This window comes from Oncorhynchus masou, chromosome 13, assembly GCF_036934945.1.
Source record: "Oncorhynchus masou masou isolate Uvic2021 chromosome 13, UVic_Omas_1.1, whole genome shotgun sequence".
Taxonomy (NCBI): Eukaryota; Metazoa; Chordata; class Actinopteri; order Salmoniformes; family Salmonidae; genus Oncorhynchus; species Oncorhynchus masou.
Window position 1 is genome coordinate 49,763,748 of NC_088224.1, and position 19,395 is coordinate 49,783,142.

At 41.7% G+C, this 19,395-nt stretch overlaps 1 protein-coding gene across 2 annotated transcripts; it reads left to right on the forward strand.

Annotated features, from left to right (window-relative positions):
• Positions 1-425: 425 nt before the first annotated feature.
• LOC135552487 (zinc finger protein 239-like) lies at positions 426-13,742 on the forward strand. Of its 2 annotated transcripts, XM_064984159.1 has the most exons (3): positions 426-1,021; positions 11,323-11,782; positions 13,558-13,742. In XM_064984159.1, the coding sequence occupies exons 1-3, from the start codon at positions 661-663 to the stop codon at positions 13,664-13,666; spliced, it is 930 nt and encodes a 309-aa protein (XP_064840231.1). In that variant the 5' UTR covers positions 426-660; the 3' UTR covers positions 13,667-13,742. The 2 variants fall into 2 exon arrangements, with proteins under 2 accessions (XP_064840231.1, XP_064840230.1); XM_064984158.1 differs by having other exon boundaries at positions 11,323-13,742.
• The last annotated feature ends 5,653 nt before the right edge of the window (positions 13,743-19,395 follow it).

Below are 19,395 nucleotides of genomic sequence, written 5' to 3' on the forward strand. Positions count from 1 at the left end.
CAGAGAGGTAACCAGGTTTGGTGGCAAACATATCCTGGTAGTGGGTAAGTTTTTATTTATTTTATTTTATACAGTAATTTTTGCTCATCTCTATCAAGGTTATCAATGACTAGTTGCTTATTTTGATAACTAGTTATTTGACTGAATCAGGAATCCAGATGTGGAGGAGATGTAGAGTTTGTTTTAAAATCTCATTACAAATCTGAACTATTCAAACAACACTTGTTGCTCTTTGTATGTGTTGAAATAATATTCATATTTAATGGAGAGGAAAAAAACGTTTCCCTAAACTGCTTTATAATATTATAATTCATTGAAGGGAAAAAAAGGTTTTCCCTCCCCAACTGCGTTTACTCCTTTCAGACAGCAGATGGCGATATGTGTCTTTCAGGTGATGTTTCTACTGTGACGTATAATTTAGTGGACGGAACGCTTCTTCAACACCTGCAGCCACCTTGGTGGCTCGCTCAACAACAAAGTCGGAACATTCAAGAACTTTAGACAATTTCGTGGTTTATTTGCCACTATGATTTAAACATACTTATGCGGAAACAACGAGCTACCTTATTTAATTTTATATTTACGTTGTAAGTCAACTAGCTGGCTGGTTAAATTAGCACTAGTCTAGTCGCTAATGCTAATTAGATATTATCCACGACCATGAGTTCACCAAACTACTCTCCTCCTGATAAAGAAGAGGACGTCTGCTGGACGGAGAAAGAAGCTCTCGTCAAAGAGGAGGAGGAAGAGGAGGCTGTTACAATACAAAATCAAGTAGAGGGTGGGGCTGTTACCGTGAAAGAAGAAGAGAAAGATGCGTTCAGAGTGAAAGAGGAGGAGGATGTTACAGTAAAAGAAGAGGAGGAAGAGAAAGCGGAGGAAGCCGTTTTTGGAGTGGAGGAGGTTACTGTGACAGTGAAAGAAGATGACCACGTTTTTTTAATGAAGGATGAAGAGGGGGAGATTACTGTCACATTAGAGGAGGACGAAGAAGAGAAGACTGGAGATCTGATTAACACCAGTGAGTACTATCTTAAAAAATAGGGGCACACACTGCAGTTGTTGAACTCGTGTGATTTTTAAAAGGGCATTCTACACTTGAATATGTTTTTGTACTATATGAATTGTTCATGACGTCCTCCAGTGATTTTTACTTTTTACTTTTCCTGTTGAAAAGTGATATATAAATACATGAAAGTATAAACACACTAAAGGGAAACAAATATTACTTTGAAAATTGTGTTTAATAGACAACTGCAAACGTTAAGTAGTAGAGTATTCAAGGAGTTGGTTTGATAGGAAGTGGTGATGTCATGGACACTTCAAGGAGTTGGTTTAAAGCTACAACAAGGAAGCATTGACAGATTCCAGTGGATATTGATGTTCAAATGCTACAGCAATTATGAAGGTGAAAAGCTTGAAGTCAAAAGGTCAATCCAGAGGTATAATCCACAATAAAACTATATAAAACAATGATATTAAATGGTGAAAACTGTATCTGGCGTCTTCTATATAGGCACCCATCATCTGTTCCATGTAGACTTCAACTGACCCCGTCTTCCCATAATCCAACTAATGAAACGCACCTACAATTGGCCACGAGGGGTCATGACAAATAGAGGGATATTCTGTATACAAATAAACAACTTCCATACAACGCTGTGTACAGTCAGCATTTCTATATTAATTCTATATACTATAAATAATTCTATAAAACATTCTATTCAATATCAAACATATCTACAAATACTTGTTCTTTCTGATACCAAAATGAGACAGTCATTAGTTATATTTCTAAATGTCTCTAACAGATATAATCTGGACATGAGACAGTCATTAGTTATATTTCTAACAGATATAATCTGGACATGAGACAGACATTAGTTATATTTCTAACAGATATAATCTGGACATCAGACAGTCATTAGTTATATTTCTAAATGTCTCTAACAGATATAATCTGGACATGAGACAGTTATTAGTTGTATTTCTAAATGTCTCTAACAGATATAATCTGGACATCAGACAGTCATTAGTTATATTTCTAAATGTCTCTAACAGATATAATCTGGACATCAGACAGTCATTAGTTATATTTCTAACAGATATAATCTGGACATGAGACAGTCATTAGTTGTATTTCTAACAGATATAATCTGGACATCAGACAGTCATTAGTTGTATTTCTAAATGTCTCTAACAGATATAATCTGGACATCAGACAGTCATTAGTTATATTTCTAAATGTCTCTAACAGATATAATCTGGACATCCGACAGTCATTAGTTATATTTATAGATGTCTCTAACAGATATAATCTGGACATGAGACAGTCATTAGTTATATTTCTAACAGATATAATATGGACATGAGACAGTCATTAGTTATATTTCTAACAGATATAATCTGGACATCAGACAGTCATTAGTTATATTTCTAAATGTCTCTAACAGATATAATCTGGACATGAGACAGTTATTAGTTATATTTCTAAATGTCTCTAACAGATATAATCTGGACATCAGACAGTCATTAGTTATATTTCTAAATGTCTCTAACAGATATAATCTGGACATGAGACAGTTATTAGTTATATTTCTAAATGTCTCTAACAGATATAATCTGGACATCAGACAGTCATTAGTTATATTTCTGAGGTTGAGAGACAAAAGCACTGGTTGTTCATTCTTTAGTTTCTTGCCAATCACACTGGTTGTTCATTCTATAGTTTCTGGCCAATCACACTGGTTGTTCATTCTATAGTTTCTTGCCAATCACACTGGTTGTTCATTATATAGTTTCTGGCCAATCACACTGGTTGTTCATTCTATAGTTTCTGGCCAATCACACTGGTTGTTCATTCTATAGTTTCTGGCCAATCACACTGGTTGTTCATTCTATAGTTTCTGGCCAATCACACTTGTTGTTCGGTCTATAGTTTCTAGCCAAGCAGAAAATTTTGCTGTCTCATCCATTCCCTATGGCAGGTCAGAGGTCACATTTCAGAATGTCAACATTGTTGCTGAAGTGGCTTCAAACAATGTCCCAATATTCTAATTAGCCACTTGGATATGTTCTGTAGGAATTGATGAAGCTACAAAGAGGGGGGTCCACCAACAAACCGTTAAAGATGTTGGGAAGCATTTAATCAATTTTTACAACATTTCTAAGGGTGATTTTGCATAAAAGTGAACCTGAACCACAGTGATAATTATCCTTAAAGGTTCAATATGCAGAAATCTCTCCACCATTTGATAAAATTGTGATAGTTCAGTATGTCTACACTCCGAGCTTGTTTTGTCACAATCATTGTATTATCTAAACCGCTGTTAAATACATTTTCCAAAACCTCAAATATTTTCAGCAGTTTGAAGATAATAGACTCAAAAACAACACTTAAGAATTGGAAGCATAGACATACCGCACATAGATCAGATCTTTGACTTCTTAGACTTGCTATAAATGAGAATGACAGATCTATAACACACATTTTCTATGTGAAGTTGGTCAGGTCACCCAAAAAGTGATATGTTGCAGCTTTAAGGCCTATAAACAGGTCATTGCATGAATTCTGATCATTATAGAGCAGGTGGCCAAGTCTCCAAAAGGCTTTTCAGCCAATCATATTTAATTTATTTTAGAATGGGCTTCCCGGATCTTGTTTTCCACTCATAGCTGGTGATGTCATCGACATAGCTGTCCCCCAGTATTAGTTATGGACATGTTAATGAAACAGTACAGGCCCAATGGAAGAGTCTTGAGTGTTGTTTTAAAGTATTGTAAAGATTGTGGGGGACAGGCAATGTAACAGTACAGACCCAAAGATAGGGGGGTTGACTGGGACAGGCAATGTAACAGTACAGACCCAATGGAAGAGAGAGGCAATGGAACATCCATAAAGGTTTTAGGAAATCTGATATCAGATCATCTTGAAACTTTCTCTGGAAAGTGAAATTTCATCAATGTTTTATAATAATTCCTGATTTTCATTGTCAGTATGTTTTATAAGGTTTATAATTAGTTCCTGCTTTTCATTGTCAGTATGTTTTTTTCAGCTTTATGATGTCAGTAACATACATAACGGTTGTGGATGTGATGGATCGTATCTTCTCTTCAGAAGCTGTTCCATTCACCACATTCAGTGTGCTTGTTCTGAGATATTTTCTTCAGACCTCTACTGAAGCAATTGTTGATAACTTGAAAGTTACGTGTTCTAGCTAAGATTCTCATTAAAAACATATTCTGAAGTCAGAGGTTGGAATCGCTTCAGGGAACTGAAATATATGCTGAAATCTGGGGTTTAAAATCAGTTCAGGAAACTGAAATATATGCTGAAATCTGGGGTTTAAAATCAGTTCAGGGAACATAAATGTATAGTGAAATGCATTTCTCTACATTGCAGTACTGTTTTATAGACAGAAAGATGAGAAGAATGTTCATCAACAATCTGTGAATAGTCCTGCAGTATATTTTCCAACTGAAAGCCTCCAAAATATCCTGACTTTGTCCTTTGTCTAGAAAAGTGGATTGGCACTATATAATAATACTAATAACAGTAACATCTTATTTGTAACACACTTTTCAAATAAGTGGCACAAAAAATATATGTATAATGACATCAAATCAATAAACAACATCAAATCCTTAAATATCAAGCCAAATGGTGGCGACTCAGAAGAATCTGAAATCTATTTCGATTCAACACTTTTTTTGGTTACTACAAAATTCCATATGTGTTATTTCATAGTGTTGATGTCTTCACTAATATTCTACAATGTAGAAAATAGTCAAATGTATAGATAATAAACAGCGAGTAGCAGCAGTGTTTAAAACGAATGGGGGGGAGGGCAATGTAAATAGTCCAGTTGCCATTTTATTAATTGTTCAGCAGTCTTATGGATTGAGGGTAGAAGCTGTTAAGGAGCCTTTTGGTTCTAGACTTGGCGCTCCGGTATCGCTTGCCGTGCGGTATCAGAGAAAACAGTCTATGACTTGGGCGCCTAACGATTTTATGGGTTTTCCTCTGACACCGCCTATTATATAGGTCCTGGATGGCAGGAAGCTTGGCCCCAGTGATGTACTGGGCCGTACACACTACCCTCTGTAGCGCCTTACAGTCAGATGCCGAGCAGTTGCCATACCAGGTGGTGATGCTCTCGATGGTGCAGCTGTAGAAACTTTTGAGGATCTGGGGACCCATGCCAAATCTTTTCAGTCTCCTGAGGGGGAATAGGTTTGGTCGTGCCCTCTTCCTGACTGTCTTGGTGTGTTTGGACTATGATAGTTTGTTGGTGATGTGGACACCAAGGAACTTCAAATCCTCCACCTGAACCACTACAGCCCCGTCGATGTCAATGGGGGCCTGTTCGGCCCGCCTTTTCCTATAGTCTACGATCATCTCCTTTGTCTTACTCACATTGAGGTCTCTGACCTCCTCCCTATAGGCTGCCTCATCGTTGTCGGTGATCAGGCCTACCGCTGTTGTGAGCAAACTTAATGATGCTGTTGGAGTCGTGTTTGGCCACGCAGTCGTGGGTGAACAGGGAGTACAGGAGGGGACTAAGTGCACACCTCTGAGGGGCCCCAGTGTTGAGGATCAGCGTGGCAGACGTGTTGTGGCCTACCCTTACCACCTGGGGGCGGCCCATCAGGAAGTCCAGGATCCAGTTGCAGAGCGAGGTGTTTCGTCCCAGGGTCCTTAGCTTAGTGATGAGTGTCGTGGGCACTGGTGTTGAACGCTGAGCTGTAGTCAATGACCAGCATTCTCACACAATGGGGAGAACAAGTATTTGATACACTGGCAATTTTGCAGGTTTTCCCACTTACAAAGCATGTAGAGGTCTGTAAATTTGTATCATAGGTACACTTCAACTGTGAGAGACGGAATGTAAAACAAAAATCCAGAAAATTACATTGTATGATTTTTAAGTAATTAATTAGCATTTTGTTGCATGACATAAGTATTTGATCACCTACCAACCAGTAAGAATTTCAGCTCTCACAGACCTGTTAGTTTTTCTATAAAGCCCTCCTGTTCTCCACTCATTACCTGTATTAACTGCACACCTGTTTGAACTCATTACATGTATAAAAGACACCTGTCCACACACTCAATCAAACAGACTCCAACCTCTCCATAATGGCCAAGACTAGAGAGCTGTGTAAGGACATCTGGGATAAAATTGTAGACCTGCACAAGGCTGGGATGGGCTACAGGACAATAGGCAAGCAGCTTGGTGAGAAGGCAGCAACTGTTGGCGCAATTATTAGAAAATGGTAGAAGTTCAAGATGACGGTTAATCACCCTCGGTCTGGGGCTCCGTGCAGGATCTCACCTCGTGGGGCATCAATGATCATGAGAAAGTTGAGGGATCAGCCCAGAACTACACGGCAGGACCTGGTCAATGACCTGAAGAGAGCTGGGACCACAGTCTCAAAGAAAACCATTAGTAACACACTACGCCATCATGGATTAAAATCCTGCAGCGCACGCAAGGTCCACCTGCTCAAGCCAGCGCATGTCCAGGCCCGTCTGAAGTTTGCCAATGACAATCTGGATGATCCAGAGGAGGAATGGGAGAAGGTCATGTGGTCTGATGAGACAAAAATAGAGCTTTTTGGTCTAAACTCCACTCGCCGTGTTTGGAGGAAGAAGAAGGATGAGTACAACCCCAAGAACACCACACCACCAGTGTTCCTATATCAGACCACACAAACACCAGTGTTCCTATATCAGAACACACCAGCACCAGTGTTCCTATATCAGACCGCACCAGTGTTACTATATCAGACCACACTAGCACCAGTGTTCCTACACTGCTCAAAAAAATAAAGGGGACACTAAAATAACACATCCTAGATCTGAATGAATGAAATATTCTTATTAAATACTTTTTTCTTTACATAGTTGAATGTGCTGACAACAAAAGCACCAAAAAATGATCAATGGAAATCAAATTTATCAACCCATGGAGGTCTGGATTTGGAGTCACACTCAAAATTAAAGTGGAAAACCACACTACAGGCTGATCCAACTTTGATGTAATGTCCTTAAACAAGTCAAAATGAGACTCAGTAGTGTGTGTGGCCTCCACGTGCCTGTATGACCACCCTACAACGCCTGGGCATGCTCCTGATGAGGTGGCGGATGGTCTCCTGTGGGATCTCCTCCCAGACCTGGACGAAAGCATCCGCCAACTCCTGGACAGTCTGTGGTGCTACGTGGCGTTGGTGGATGGAGCAAGACATGATGTCCCAGATGTGTTCATTTGGATTCAGGTCTGGGGAACGGGCGGGCCAGTCCATAGCATCAATGCCTTCCTCTTGCAGGAACTGCTGACACACTCCAGCCACATGAAGTCTAGCATTGTCTTGCGTTAGGAGGAACCCAGGGCCAACCGCACCAGCATATGGTCTCACAAGGGGTCTGAGGATCTCATCTTGGTACCTAATGGCAGTCAGGCTACCTCTGGCGAGCACATGGAGGACTGTGTGGCCCCCCCAAAGAAATGCCACTCCACACCATGACTGACCCACCACCAAACCGGTCATGCTGGAGGATGTTGTAGGCAGCAGAACGTTCTCCACAGCATCTCCAGACTCTGTCACGTGCTCAGTGTGAACCTGCTTTCATCTGTGAAGAGCACAGGGTGCCAGTGGCGAATTTGCCAATCTTGGTGTTCTCTGGCAAATGCCAAATGTCCTGCACGGTGTTGGGCTGTAAGCACAACCCCCACCTGTGGATGTCGGGCCCTCATACCACCCTCATGGAGTCTGTTTCTGACCGTTTGAGCAGACACATGAACATTTGTGGCCTGCTGGAGGTCATTTTGCAGGGCTCTGGCAGTGCTCCTCCTTGCACAAAAGAGGAGGTAGCGGTCCTGCTGCTGGGTTGTTGCCCTCCTACGGCCTCCTCCACGTCTCCTGATGTAGCGCCTCCATGCTCTGGAGACTACGCTGACAGACACAGCAAACCTTCTTGCCACAGCTCGCATTGATGTGCCATCCTGGATGAGCTGCACTACCTGAACCACTTGTGTGGGTTGTAGACTCCGTCTCATGCTACCACTAGAGTGAAAGCACCGCCAGCATTCAAACGTGACCAAAAAAAACAGCCAGGAAGCATAGGAACTGAGACGTGGTCTGTGGTCTCCACCTGCAGAACCACTCCTTTATTGGGGGTGTCTTGCTAATTGACTATAATTTCCACCTGTTGTCTATTCCATTTGCACAACAGCATGGTGCAATTTATTGTCAATCAGTGTTGCTTCCTAAGTGGACAGTTTGATTTCACACAAGTGTGATTGACTTGGAGTGTAAACAATATTGTGTTGTTTAAGTGTTCCCTTTATTTTTTTGAGCAGTGTATATCAGACCACACCAGCACCAGTGTTCCTATATCAGACCACACCAGCACCAGTGTTCCTATATCAGACCACACCAGCACCAGTGTTCCTATATCAGACCACACCAGCACCAGTGTTCCTATATCAGACCACACCAGCACCAGTGTTCCTATATCAGATCACACCAGCACCAGTGTTCCTATATCAGACCACACCAGCACCAGTGTTCCTATATCAGACCACACCAGCACCAGTGTTCCTATATCAGACCACACCAGCACCAGTGTTCCTATATCAGACCACACCAGGACCAGTGTTCCTATATCAGACCACACCAGCACCAGTGTTCCTATATCAGACCACACCAGCACCAGTGTTCCTATATCAGACCACACCAGTGTTCCTATATCAGACCACACCAGTGTTCCTATATCAGACCACACCAGTGTTCCTATATCAGACCACACCAGAACCAGTGTTCCTACATCAGACCACACCAGTGTTTCTATATCAGACCACACCAGCACCAGTGTACCTATATCAGACCACACCAGTGTTTCTATATCAGACCACACCAGTGTACCTATATCAGACCACACCAGTGTTTCTATATGAGACCACACCAGCACCAGTGTTCCTACATCAGACCACACCAGTGTTTCTATATCAGACCACACCAGCACCAGTGTACCTATATCAGACCACACCAGTGTTACTATATCAGACCACACCAGTGTACCTATATCAGACCACACCAGTGTTTCTATATCAGACCACACCAGCACCAGTGTTCCTACATCAGACCACACCAGTGTTTCTATATCAGACCACACCAGCACCAGTGTACCTATATCAGACCACACCAGTGTACCAATATCAGACCACACCAGTGTTTCTATATCAGACCACACCAGCGTTCCTATGATGGTCTCCACACCTTGTTATTGTACTAGCTCCACTACCATACTATGATGGTCTCCACACCTTGTTCTGGTACAAGTACCACTACTATACTATGATGGTCTCCACTCCTTGTTATTGTACTAGCTCCACTACTAGTACCACTACTATACTATGATGTTCTTCACACCTTGTTATCAAATATATTTGTATAAAGCCCTTTTCACATCAGTCAATGTCACAAAGTGATATACAGGAACTCAGCCTAAAACCCCAAACAGCAATGCAGATGTAGAAGCCCGGTGGCTCCCCAATTAAGGTTCAACCAGCCGCCTGTAGTTGGGAGGTAGTTCTGTAGTTGTATACAGCCAGACTGGAAGGGTTCATGCAGAGTGTTGGTAGAGAGGTAGTTCTGTAGTATCTTGTCAGACTAGCAGGGTGTCATGCAGATTTTCTCAAGGTTGGTTTGATGGTGGCAGTTTTAAGGAATTAGGCACAGTGCCTGAATTAAAGTGATTTTTGATTGTATGATTCTTGTGGGAATAGGGTCCAAGGTGCAGGTAGTTGACCTCATATAATTGACCATTTCAGACAGATGTTGGGGTTTTCAATGAGAATATAGTGAAACTGCAGCTGGGAGGCTCAGTGTGAAGCAGAGGGCAGGTCTGAACCAACGGGTAGGTTGGACACTGACGTAAATGCTCTTTATTTTTCGGATTTGGGGATTTGAAAAATTGTACTTTATTCAAAGGAGGCATTAGCGAGTGGTTGAACTAATTTCTTTACTACAGAAAATATAATTCTGGGGTTTCCGTCACCATTTGCAATGAGATTGGTAAAGTGTAACTTGTGTGTTCAGTGCCTCTTTGTAGTCAGTCTGGTGATATACCAGGGCCTGGGCATGCAGTCTGTTAATAGTCTGTTGGCCTGGGGATGCAGTTAGGTTTGTTTTCCTCTAGCTGTTCCCCAGTTTGCTCCCAGCAGCATTCATAGAACGTAGATCACTGTTAAACTAGGCTGCAGAGCGTTTGTTTGACTGAATGAATATGACATTGTCTTAAATGCAGCGTTAAAATGTAAAGTTTAAATTCTCATCCATTACAAAAAGAGGTGCAGTAAAATGCTTATGTTTCTAGCTCCAACGGTGCTGTAATACCTACCAATACACACACAAATCTCCAAGACAACAAGAAATAAATGAATAAATATCAGCACGATGTCAGACTTCGGAATATAAATATTTAAGCAGAACGGTGGCCAGCGGTCAAAGACACTGCATCTCAGTGAGGCGTCACTACAGTCCCTGGTTCTAATCCAGGAAGTAACACAACCGTCTGTGATCGGGAGTCCCATAGGGCGGCGCACAATTGGCCCAACATCGTCCAGGTTAGGGGAAGAGTTTGGCCGGCCAGGACGTCCTTGTCCCATAGCGCCCTAGCAACTCCTTGTGGCGGCTGGGCCCATGCACGCTGACTTCAGCGAGCAGTGTGTCAAGAAGTGCAGTGTGGCTTGGCAGGGTCGTGTTTCAGCAGTGTGTCAAGAAGTGCAGTGTGGCTTGGCAGGGTCGTGTTTTAGCAGTGTGTCAGGAAGTGCAGTGTGGCTTGGCAGGGTCTTGTTTTAGCAGTGTGTCAGGAAGTGCAGTGCTACTTGGCAGGGTCGTGTTTTAGCAGTGTGTCAGGAAGTGCAGTGCGGCTTGGCAGGGTTGTGTCTAGGAGGACGCATGGCTCTCGACCTTCGTCTCTCCCCGGAGTCCGTAGAGGAGTTGTAATTGGATCAAACAAAATTGGTGAGAAAAACATATAATACACTCGTACTGAAATCAGATTTTTCGATGATCTGGCAGATGTGTCAAACCATGTAAACACCTGCAAGACTTCGGTTAGAAGTGAATCACCTGCCTGGACATCCTAAGAACCACACAGAGACCTGCATTTTGAAGTTGGTTTAATAATACTTGTAAAACCTGACTTCAGGTGATTGAGCAATCTAGTCTAGATTAAACATCATAGGAAGTTTTATCATGTGGAGGTTTCATTCAGGTCTCTGTTTAATTAAATAATTGGTTTGTCTTTGACAGGAGAGAGACCAGACCCTCCTTCTGACAGCAGGAAGAGTCCTTCAGGGGAACCAGACCCTGAGACGTCCAAACCAGCAGGACGACATCACTGCTCCCAGTGTGGAAAGAGTTTTACTCAGTTAGGGAGCCTGAAAACACATAATAGAATACACACAGAAGAGAAGCCTTACCACTGCTCCTTGTGCGGAAAGAGTTTTAGGTGGTTAGGGAGCGTCGAAAGGCATGAGAGGACACACACAGGAGAAAAGCCTTTCCAATGTTCCCATTGTGGAAAGAGTTGTACCCAGTTAGGGAGTCTGAAGGAGCACGAGAGAATACACACAGGAGAAAAGCCTTACCAATGTTCCCATTGTGGAAAGCATTTTGCCCAGTTAGGAAACCTGAACCAGCATGAGAGGATACACACAGGAAAAAAGACGTACCACTGCTCCCACTGTGGAAAGAGATTTACCCGGTTAAGGTACCTGAAAGAGCATGAAAGAATACATACAAATACACAGGAGGAGAAGACATACCACTGCTCTCATTGTGGAAAGACATTTTCCCAGTCAGAGGACCTGAAATCACACGAGAGAATCGAGAGGCTGTGTTCTGACTTGTGTTTTTGACTGAGAATGTGTGTTTTTGTTTGGGCTGTCAGACTTGAGATAACTTTGTGTAATGTTAGTGCACTATTTTTTAATTACGATTAATCCATTGTCTGAAAGCGTTGCAAATACACAAAGCATCCAAAATGCATACTATATACTGCTAAAATCTACAATGCCATGTAAAAACAAGATGACATATAATGTAACATATTGTGACCCGTCCACTGTGGGGCTCTGTAGAGTCATAATATCCATAACAACTACAGGTCAAACAGGGAAATGGTTCCAATCCTTTTTCCACCATTCATTTTTTCCATAGGCTGTGTTTTGTTTAGGCCTACCCTGGTGTGATGTTTTGATAACCATGTAAATCTCTCTAGGACAAGGTGACTGAGGGCACACCGTGTGTTGTGAATGTATTGTAATGTTTTTAATATTGTATAACTGCCTTTATTTTGCTGGATCCCGGGTGGGTATAATTTGCGGAACGTTCCAACAGGAATCCGTTCCAAAAACTTCGTAAATAACAAGGTTGCCAACAAACAACGCGTACAGAGTCGTATAACAGTAGAATGAGATACCGGGTAGGGAGTGAGCTATGTAATTACGTTTTTCACTCAGCACGTTTATTCTGAAAAAAATGTCTCTTCGTTCTGGTAGCCTCCACCATTTCTCATTCGTTGGTTTAGTTATTATTTCCGGTGTTCCTGCATTTGCCGGTGAACTCTGTTGCTCCTCATTATTGGGGAATCGCTGTGGTTGAAATGTGACTGATGACCGCAAGCCCCAGTATTTTATTAGCTAGGTGGCTTGTACACAATTGTTACCGATGATATATACCTACTCGTACTACAGAAACATACATTGTATTTTGCCAAGTTCTCTCTGTGTTAATCCTGTTTCCCAACGATAACCGGTAACTTGTGTCGATGTTGTTGAGTTCATCTTGCCTAGTAAAATAAAGATGAAATAAATTAGGACATTTAAAATATATACTTTGACTTATTTCAGGTAACCCCAAGATGCTTGATTCACTACAGATGCTTTTGAATAACTTTCCAGGCGTTTTTGCTTTACATTCCGACTTTTGAACATCTGTTTATTGGACATATATATTAATGTCTAATAAAAAAGAGCAACTTATGTATGTGTGTGTGTGTGTGTGTGTGTGTGTGTGTGTGTGTAGGTCTTCTTGATGTACACTAGGTGCCAGCACAGCGTCAATAATGTCAAACCAGGTTCACAACATGTTTTCATGTGTAACAAATCAAATTGTATTTGTCACATGCGCCGAATACTACATGTGTAGACCTTACAGTGAAATGCTGAAATTAACCCCCTTAACCAACAATTTAGTTGTCAGAAAAATGTGTTAAGTAAAAAATAAGAAATAAAAGTAACAAATAATTTAAGATCAGCACAGTAAAATAAAAATAGCAAGGCTATATACATGGGGTACCGGTGTTCCTTTCAAGTCCAATGTAAATTACTTAACAAAAATGTATTTAAACTACTCCACTACATTCTGTTTACATCTTTTTTTTGTATCTGTACTTTTACTCTTTCCGTTTCTTTACAACATTCAATTTTACTTCGCCACATTTTTTAAAGATAATAATAATAATATTTTTTTTACTCCATACAGTTTCCCTGGCACCCCAAAGTACTTTTTGCATTTTGAGTGCAAAGCCGGACAGGAAAATGGTCCAATTCACACACTTATCGAGAGAACATCCCTACTGCCTCTGATCTAGCGGACTCACTAAACACATGCTTCGTTTGTAAATTATGTCTGAGTGTTCCCATGGCTATTTCTTAAATAAAAATACAAGAGAATTGTGCTGTCTGGTTTGCTTAATATATGGAAGGTCAAATAATTTATACTTTTACCACTGATACTTAAGTATCTTTTAGCAATGACGTTTACTTAGTATTTTACTGGGTGACTTTCATTTTTACTCAACATTTTCTATTAACAAATCTTTACTTTTACTCAAGTAAGACAATTGGGTACTATTTCAACCACTGTTCAAGACATTTAGCACCCAATACCCAACATTCACTTGGTGGCTTGAAGTAGGAGTGCTGAACTAGGATCTGTTTAGCATTTGTGAGTAGAATGAATAACATTACTTTGACGGTGGATGGGGGGTACTGATTCCAGTTCAGCAGTCTTAGCCTGAGACATTTCATAAATGCGTACAGAGGAGCACTTTTCTACGATCAGCTTTGCCTAGATCATTCTGAATCAGTTGTCTCTGGAATAAGATTATATGGACAGGGGTGGGTTTGATCGTAGATCAGCACTCCTACTCAACACCAGTTGCTGTACCCTAACATTTTATAATCCAATTTCCCTTGCTGTCTATGTCCTTCCGGAACCCCACCTCAACATTGTTCTGTCAAGGCAACAAAAGCAAGTTGGCATGCTCTTGAAAGGAATTTAACTCCCAACCTCTCCTTTGGGAATTCACCACCATAACTACTACTACAACTATTTTTAAGCTATCTTAACATGTGGCTTTCTTCAGGGGGACCAAGACTACGAACACCTTTGAATGGTCTACAAAGAATGGCCCCAGGTAAAAGTTGTCTTTTGCAGGGTATGGTTGTATTGTTACTCCACAGCATAGTATGCTATCACAACTCTATTGAAATCACATTTGAAACAAGGTGTCACTTCATTCTTGCTATTTGATGGGAACAAGCTCATTTTCCCCTGCATACCTCTTGTTTGCTCTTTCAGGCCCACAAAGGCAACAAGAAAGAAGTTGCGACATTAACTGGTTCTCTGGGATTTGAACTAGGGGGTACAAACCTCAAGTTAGCTCTTTCATGCCAACAAAAGGCAACATCAAAAATGGCTCTCTAAAAAATTTTCTCCTCAGATTTGAAATTTCAAACTCTGGTTTGGGGGGCAAACACCATAACCACTACTCTACCAGACTGACAGTGACTCAATATTAAAGGGTACTTGAAAATGCACACATCAAAGACAACACTTCAAAGGTTGGAGAATGGTGCAGAGGCTTGTACTTCTTGGGTCCACCAACCGCTCCTCAATCTTCTTCTGATGACTACAAGCATAGATTATGAATCTTCAAAAGCTACACTATAGGATGGATGTGTTTAGGAACGGGGGACGAAATTCGAAAGGGGCGTGTTTCCAATTACCAACAAAAAGACCCTAGAAATGTTATTCCAAAATCTTAATATTGGAACTTTGTCCCTTCATTTGCCTACTACTGTCTATAAGCTATCATAACATGTGGGTTTTTTCTTGGGGACAAGGTATCGGAACGCTTTTGAATGGTCTACAAAGCATGCCCCCAAGGCCCACAAAGGCAACAAGAAAGAAGTTGCGACATTAACTGGTTCTCTGGGATTTGAACTAGGGGGTACAAACCTCAAGTTAGCTCTTTCATGCCAACAAAAGGCAACATCAAAAATGGCTCTCTAAAAAATGCTCTCCTCAGATTTGAAATTTCAATCTCTGGTTTGGGGAGCAGTCACCATAACCACTACTCTACCAGACAGAGACTACATACTAAAAGGTACTTGAAAGTGCACACATCAAAGACAACACTTTTTATTTATTTATTTTATTTCACCTTTATTTAACCAGATAGGCAAGTTGAGAACAAGTTCTCATTTACAATTGCGACCTGGCCAAGATAAAGCAAAGCCGTTTGACGCATACAACAACACAGAGTTACACATGGAGTAAAACAAACATACAGTCAATAATACAGTATAAACAAGTCTATATACGATGTGAGCAAATGAGGTGAGATAAGGGAGGTAAAGGCAAAAAAAGGCCATGGTGGCAAAGTAAATACAATATAGCAAGTAAAACACTGGAATGGTAGATTTGCAGTGGAAGAATGTGCAAAGTAGAAATAAAAATAATGGGGTGCAAAGGAGCAAAATAAATAAATTAAATACAGTAGGGAAAGAGGTAGTTGTTTGGGCTAAATTATAGGTGGGCTATGTACAGGTGCAGTAATCTGTGAGCTGCTCTGAGAGTTGGTGCTTAAAGCTAGTGAGGGAGGTAAGTGTTTCCAGTTTCAGAGATTTTTGTAGTTCGTTCCAGTCATTGGCAGCAGAGAACTGGAAGCAGAGGCGGCCAAAGAAAGAATTGGTTTTGGGGGTGACTAGAGAGATATATCTGCTGGAGCGTGTGCTACAGGTGGGAGATGCTATGGTGACCAGCGAGCTGAGATAAGGGGGGACTTTACCTAGCAGGGTCTTGTAGATGACATGGAGCCAGTGGGTTTGGCGACGAGTATGAAGCGAGGGCCAGCCAACGAGAGCGTACAGGTCGCAATGGTGGGTAGTATATGGGGCTTTGTTGACAAAACGGATTGCACTGTGATAGACTGCATCCAATTTGTTGAGTAGGGTATTGGAGGCTATTTTGTAAATGACATCGCCAAAGTCGAGGATTGGTAGGATGGTCAGTTTTACAAGGGTATGTTTGGCAGCATGAGTTAAGGATGCTTCGTTGCGAAATAGGAAGCCAATTCTAGATTTAACTTTGGATTGGAGATGTTTGATATGGGTCTGGAAGGAGAGTTTACAGTCTAACCAGACACCTAAGTATTTGTAGTTGTCCACGTATTCTAAGTCAGAGCCGTCCCGAGTAGTGATGTTGGACAGGCGGGCAGGTGGAGGTAGCGATCGGTTGAAGAGCATGCATTTAGTTTTACTTGTATTTAAGAGCAATTGGAGGCCACAGAAGGAGAGTTGTATGGCATTGAAGCTTGCCTGGAGAGTTGTTAACAGTGTCCAAAGAAGGGCCAGAAGTATACAGAATGATGTCGTGTGCGTAGAGGTGGATCAGAGACTCACCAGCAGCAAGAGCGACATCATTGATGTATACAGAGAATCGGTCCAAGAATTGAACCCTGTGGCACCCCCATTGAGACTGCCAGAGGTCCGGACAGCAGACTCTCCGATTTGATACACTGAACTCTATCAGAGAAGTAGTTGGTGAACCAGGCGAGGCAATCATTTGAGAAACCAAGGCTGTCGAGTCTGCCGATGAGGATGTGGTGATTGACAGAGTCGAAAGCCTTGGCCAGATCAATGAATACGGCTGCACAGTAATGTTTCTTATCGATGGCGGTTAAGATATCGTTTAGGACCTTGAGCGTGGCTGAGGTGCACCCATGACCAGCTCTGAAACCAGATTGCATAGCAGAGAAGGTATGGTGAGATTCAAAATGGTCGGTAATCTGTTTGTTGACTTGGCTTTGGAAGACCTTAGAAAGGCATGGTAGGATAGATATAGGTCTGTAGCATGTTGGGTCAAGAGTGTCCCCCCCCTTTGAAGAGGGGGATGACCGCAGCTGCTTTCCAATCTTTGGGAATCTCAGACGACACAAAAGAGAGGTTGAACAGGCTAGTAATAGGGGTGGCAACAATTTCGGCAGGCTGATTTGTAGGGGTCCAGATTTTGCAGCTCTTTCAGAACATCAGCTGAACGGATTTGGAAGAAGGAGAAATGGGGAAGGCTTGGGCGAGTTGCTGTGGGGGGTGCAGTGCTGTTGACCGGGGTAGGAGTAGCCAGGTGGAAAGCATGGCCAGCCATAGAAAAAGAGGTTCAGACGTTGGAGAATGGTGTGGGGGCTTGTACTTCTTGGATCCACCAACCGTTCCTCAATCTTCTTTTGATGACTACAAGCATAGATTATGAATCTTCAAAACCTACACTATAGGATGGATGTGTTTAGGAACAGGGGACGAAATTCGAAAGGGGCGTGTTGCCAATTACCAACAAATAGACCCTAGAAATGTTTTTCCAAAATCTTAATATTGGAACTTTGTCCCTTCATTTGCCTACCACTGTCTATAAGCTATCATAACATGTGGGTTTTTTCTTGGGTATAAGGTATCGGAACGCTTTTGAATGGTCTACAAAGCATGCCCCCAGGTCAAAGTTGGCTTTTGCAAACAAGGATAATATTGTTACTCCACGACATAGTATGTTATCACAACTCTATTAAAAGGACATTCTATACAAGGTGTCACCTCAGTCGTTCTATTTGATGGAAACTAGCCCCTACCCCTCTACAATCTTCACGTTAGCTCTTTCATGCCAACAAAAGGCAACATCAAAAATGGCTCTCTAAAAAATGCTCTCCTCAGATATGAAATGTCAAACTCTGGTTTGGGGGACAAACACCATAACCACTACTCTACCAGACAGACAGGGACTAAATATTAAAAGGTACTTGAAAATGCACACATCAAAGACAACACTTCAGAGGTTGGAGAATGGTGCAGAGGCTTGTACTTCTTGGGTCCACCAACCATTCCTCAATCTTCTTCTGATGACTACAAGCATAGATTATGAATCTTCAAAACCTACACTATAGGATGGATGTGTTTAGGAACAGGGGACGAAATTCGAAAGGGGTGTATTGCCAATTACCAACAAATAGACCCTATAAATGTTATTCCAAAATCTTAATATTGGAACTTTGTCCCTTCATTTGCCTACTACTGTCTATAAGCTATCATAACATGTTTTTTTTTCATGTTAAATTTCTTTGTCCTGTTACTATGGAGAACCAGCCTCAGAACATTAAGCATGAAATAAAGGGACTTTGGAACAATGATTTCCATCAGCCACAATGGTGGTCATGACGATAGATGGAATATGGTATGTAATTTTTGTTTTGTTATTAAAGTGTAATAGATGACGTTATTACGAAAACATTGTTACGTGAAGAGTTTTCCTAGTAGAGATGGTTGATGTTTATACATTGTACGTTGTATGGAAAATATCCAAATCAAAGAGGATGTTTTGGGGAAAATGGAATGTTAAGTTAGTTGTCTAAAATTGGATTTGAATATTATCTAGACCTTGCCTCATTAATTAACTTGGTACGCCTAGAGAATTGCCCTAAAGGCGGTTACGCCCACTTCTGACCCAAGGGTAGAAAACTTGTGACTATAGAATTTACAAGGAGACTACGTGACCCAAGCTGCAGCAAGGTCTAAAAAGTCAACGAACCCAGAACGCAACGCAACAAATAAATCATTTTCTATCCAAGCTATGGATGAGTGGCTGTGTCTAAGCGGGTGAATTCAAGTCGAACCACCTAGCCTCCATCTCCCATCGAATTGTGGTATGTGAAGGGTTTCATTCCTATGCTGTGAGCTCTGAGCTACAGAGCTGTCTGTCCTCAGAAGACCCCTCCCAGAGCAAAGGGTGAGGGAACAGACTCCTAAGCCAAAAGGACACTGACATCGGGAGGACGAGCAGGGAGGTGCGCAGGAGAAGTGCGTCATCGAACAGCTGAACGGTACACTCAGAGAATCCTCGGAGATCATCCCCATGTAATTACATCATTATATTCTGACCCATAAGAGCGGCAGTTCGGGGCAAGGGTAGGGTTAAAATAAGTATTGCTGACAAATGCACCCAAATGTATATTTCTCTCGTGTACTTTCTCTTTTTCTCTCTCCTTAAATC

Bases quoted from the DNA above. Each gene is read 5' to 3' on its own strand.
- LOC135552487 (XM_064984158.1), top strand. From the start codon at position 661: ATGAGTTCACCAAACTACTCTCCTCCTGATAAAGAAGAGGACGTCTGC. The intron at 1,022-11,322 runs GTGAGTACTATC...TGTCTTTGACAG, and splicing joins TGGAGATCTGATTAACACCA to GAGAGAGACCAGACCCTCCT.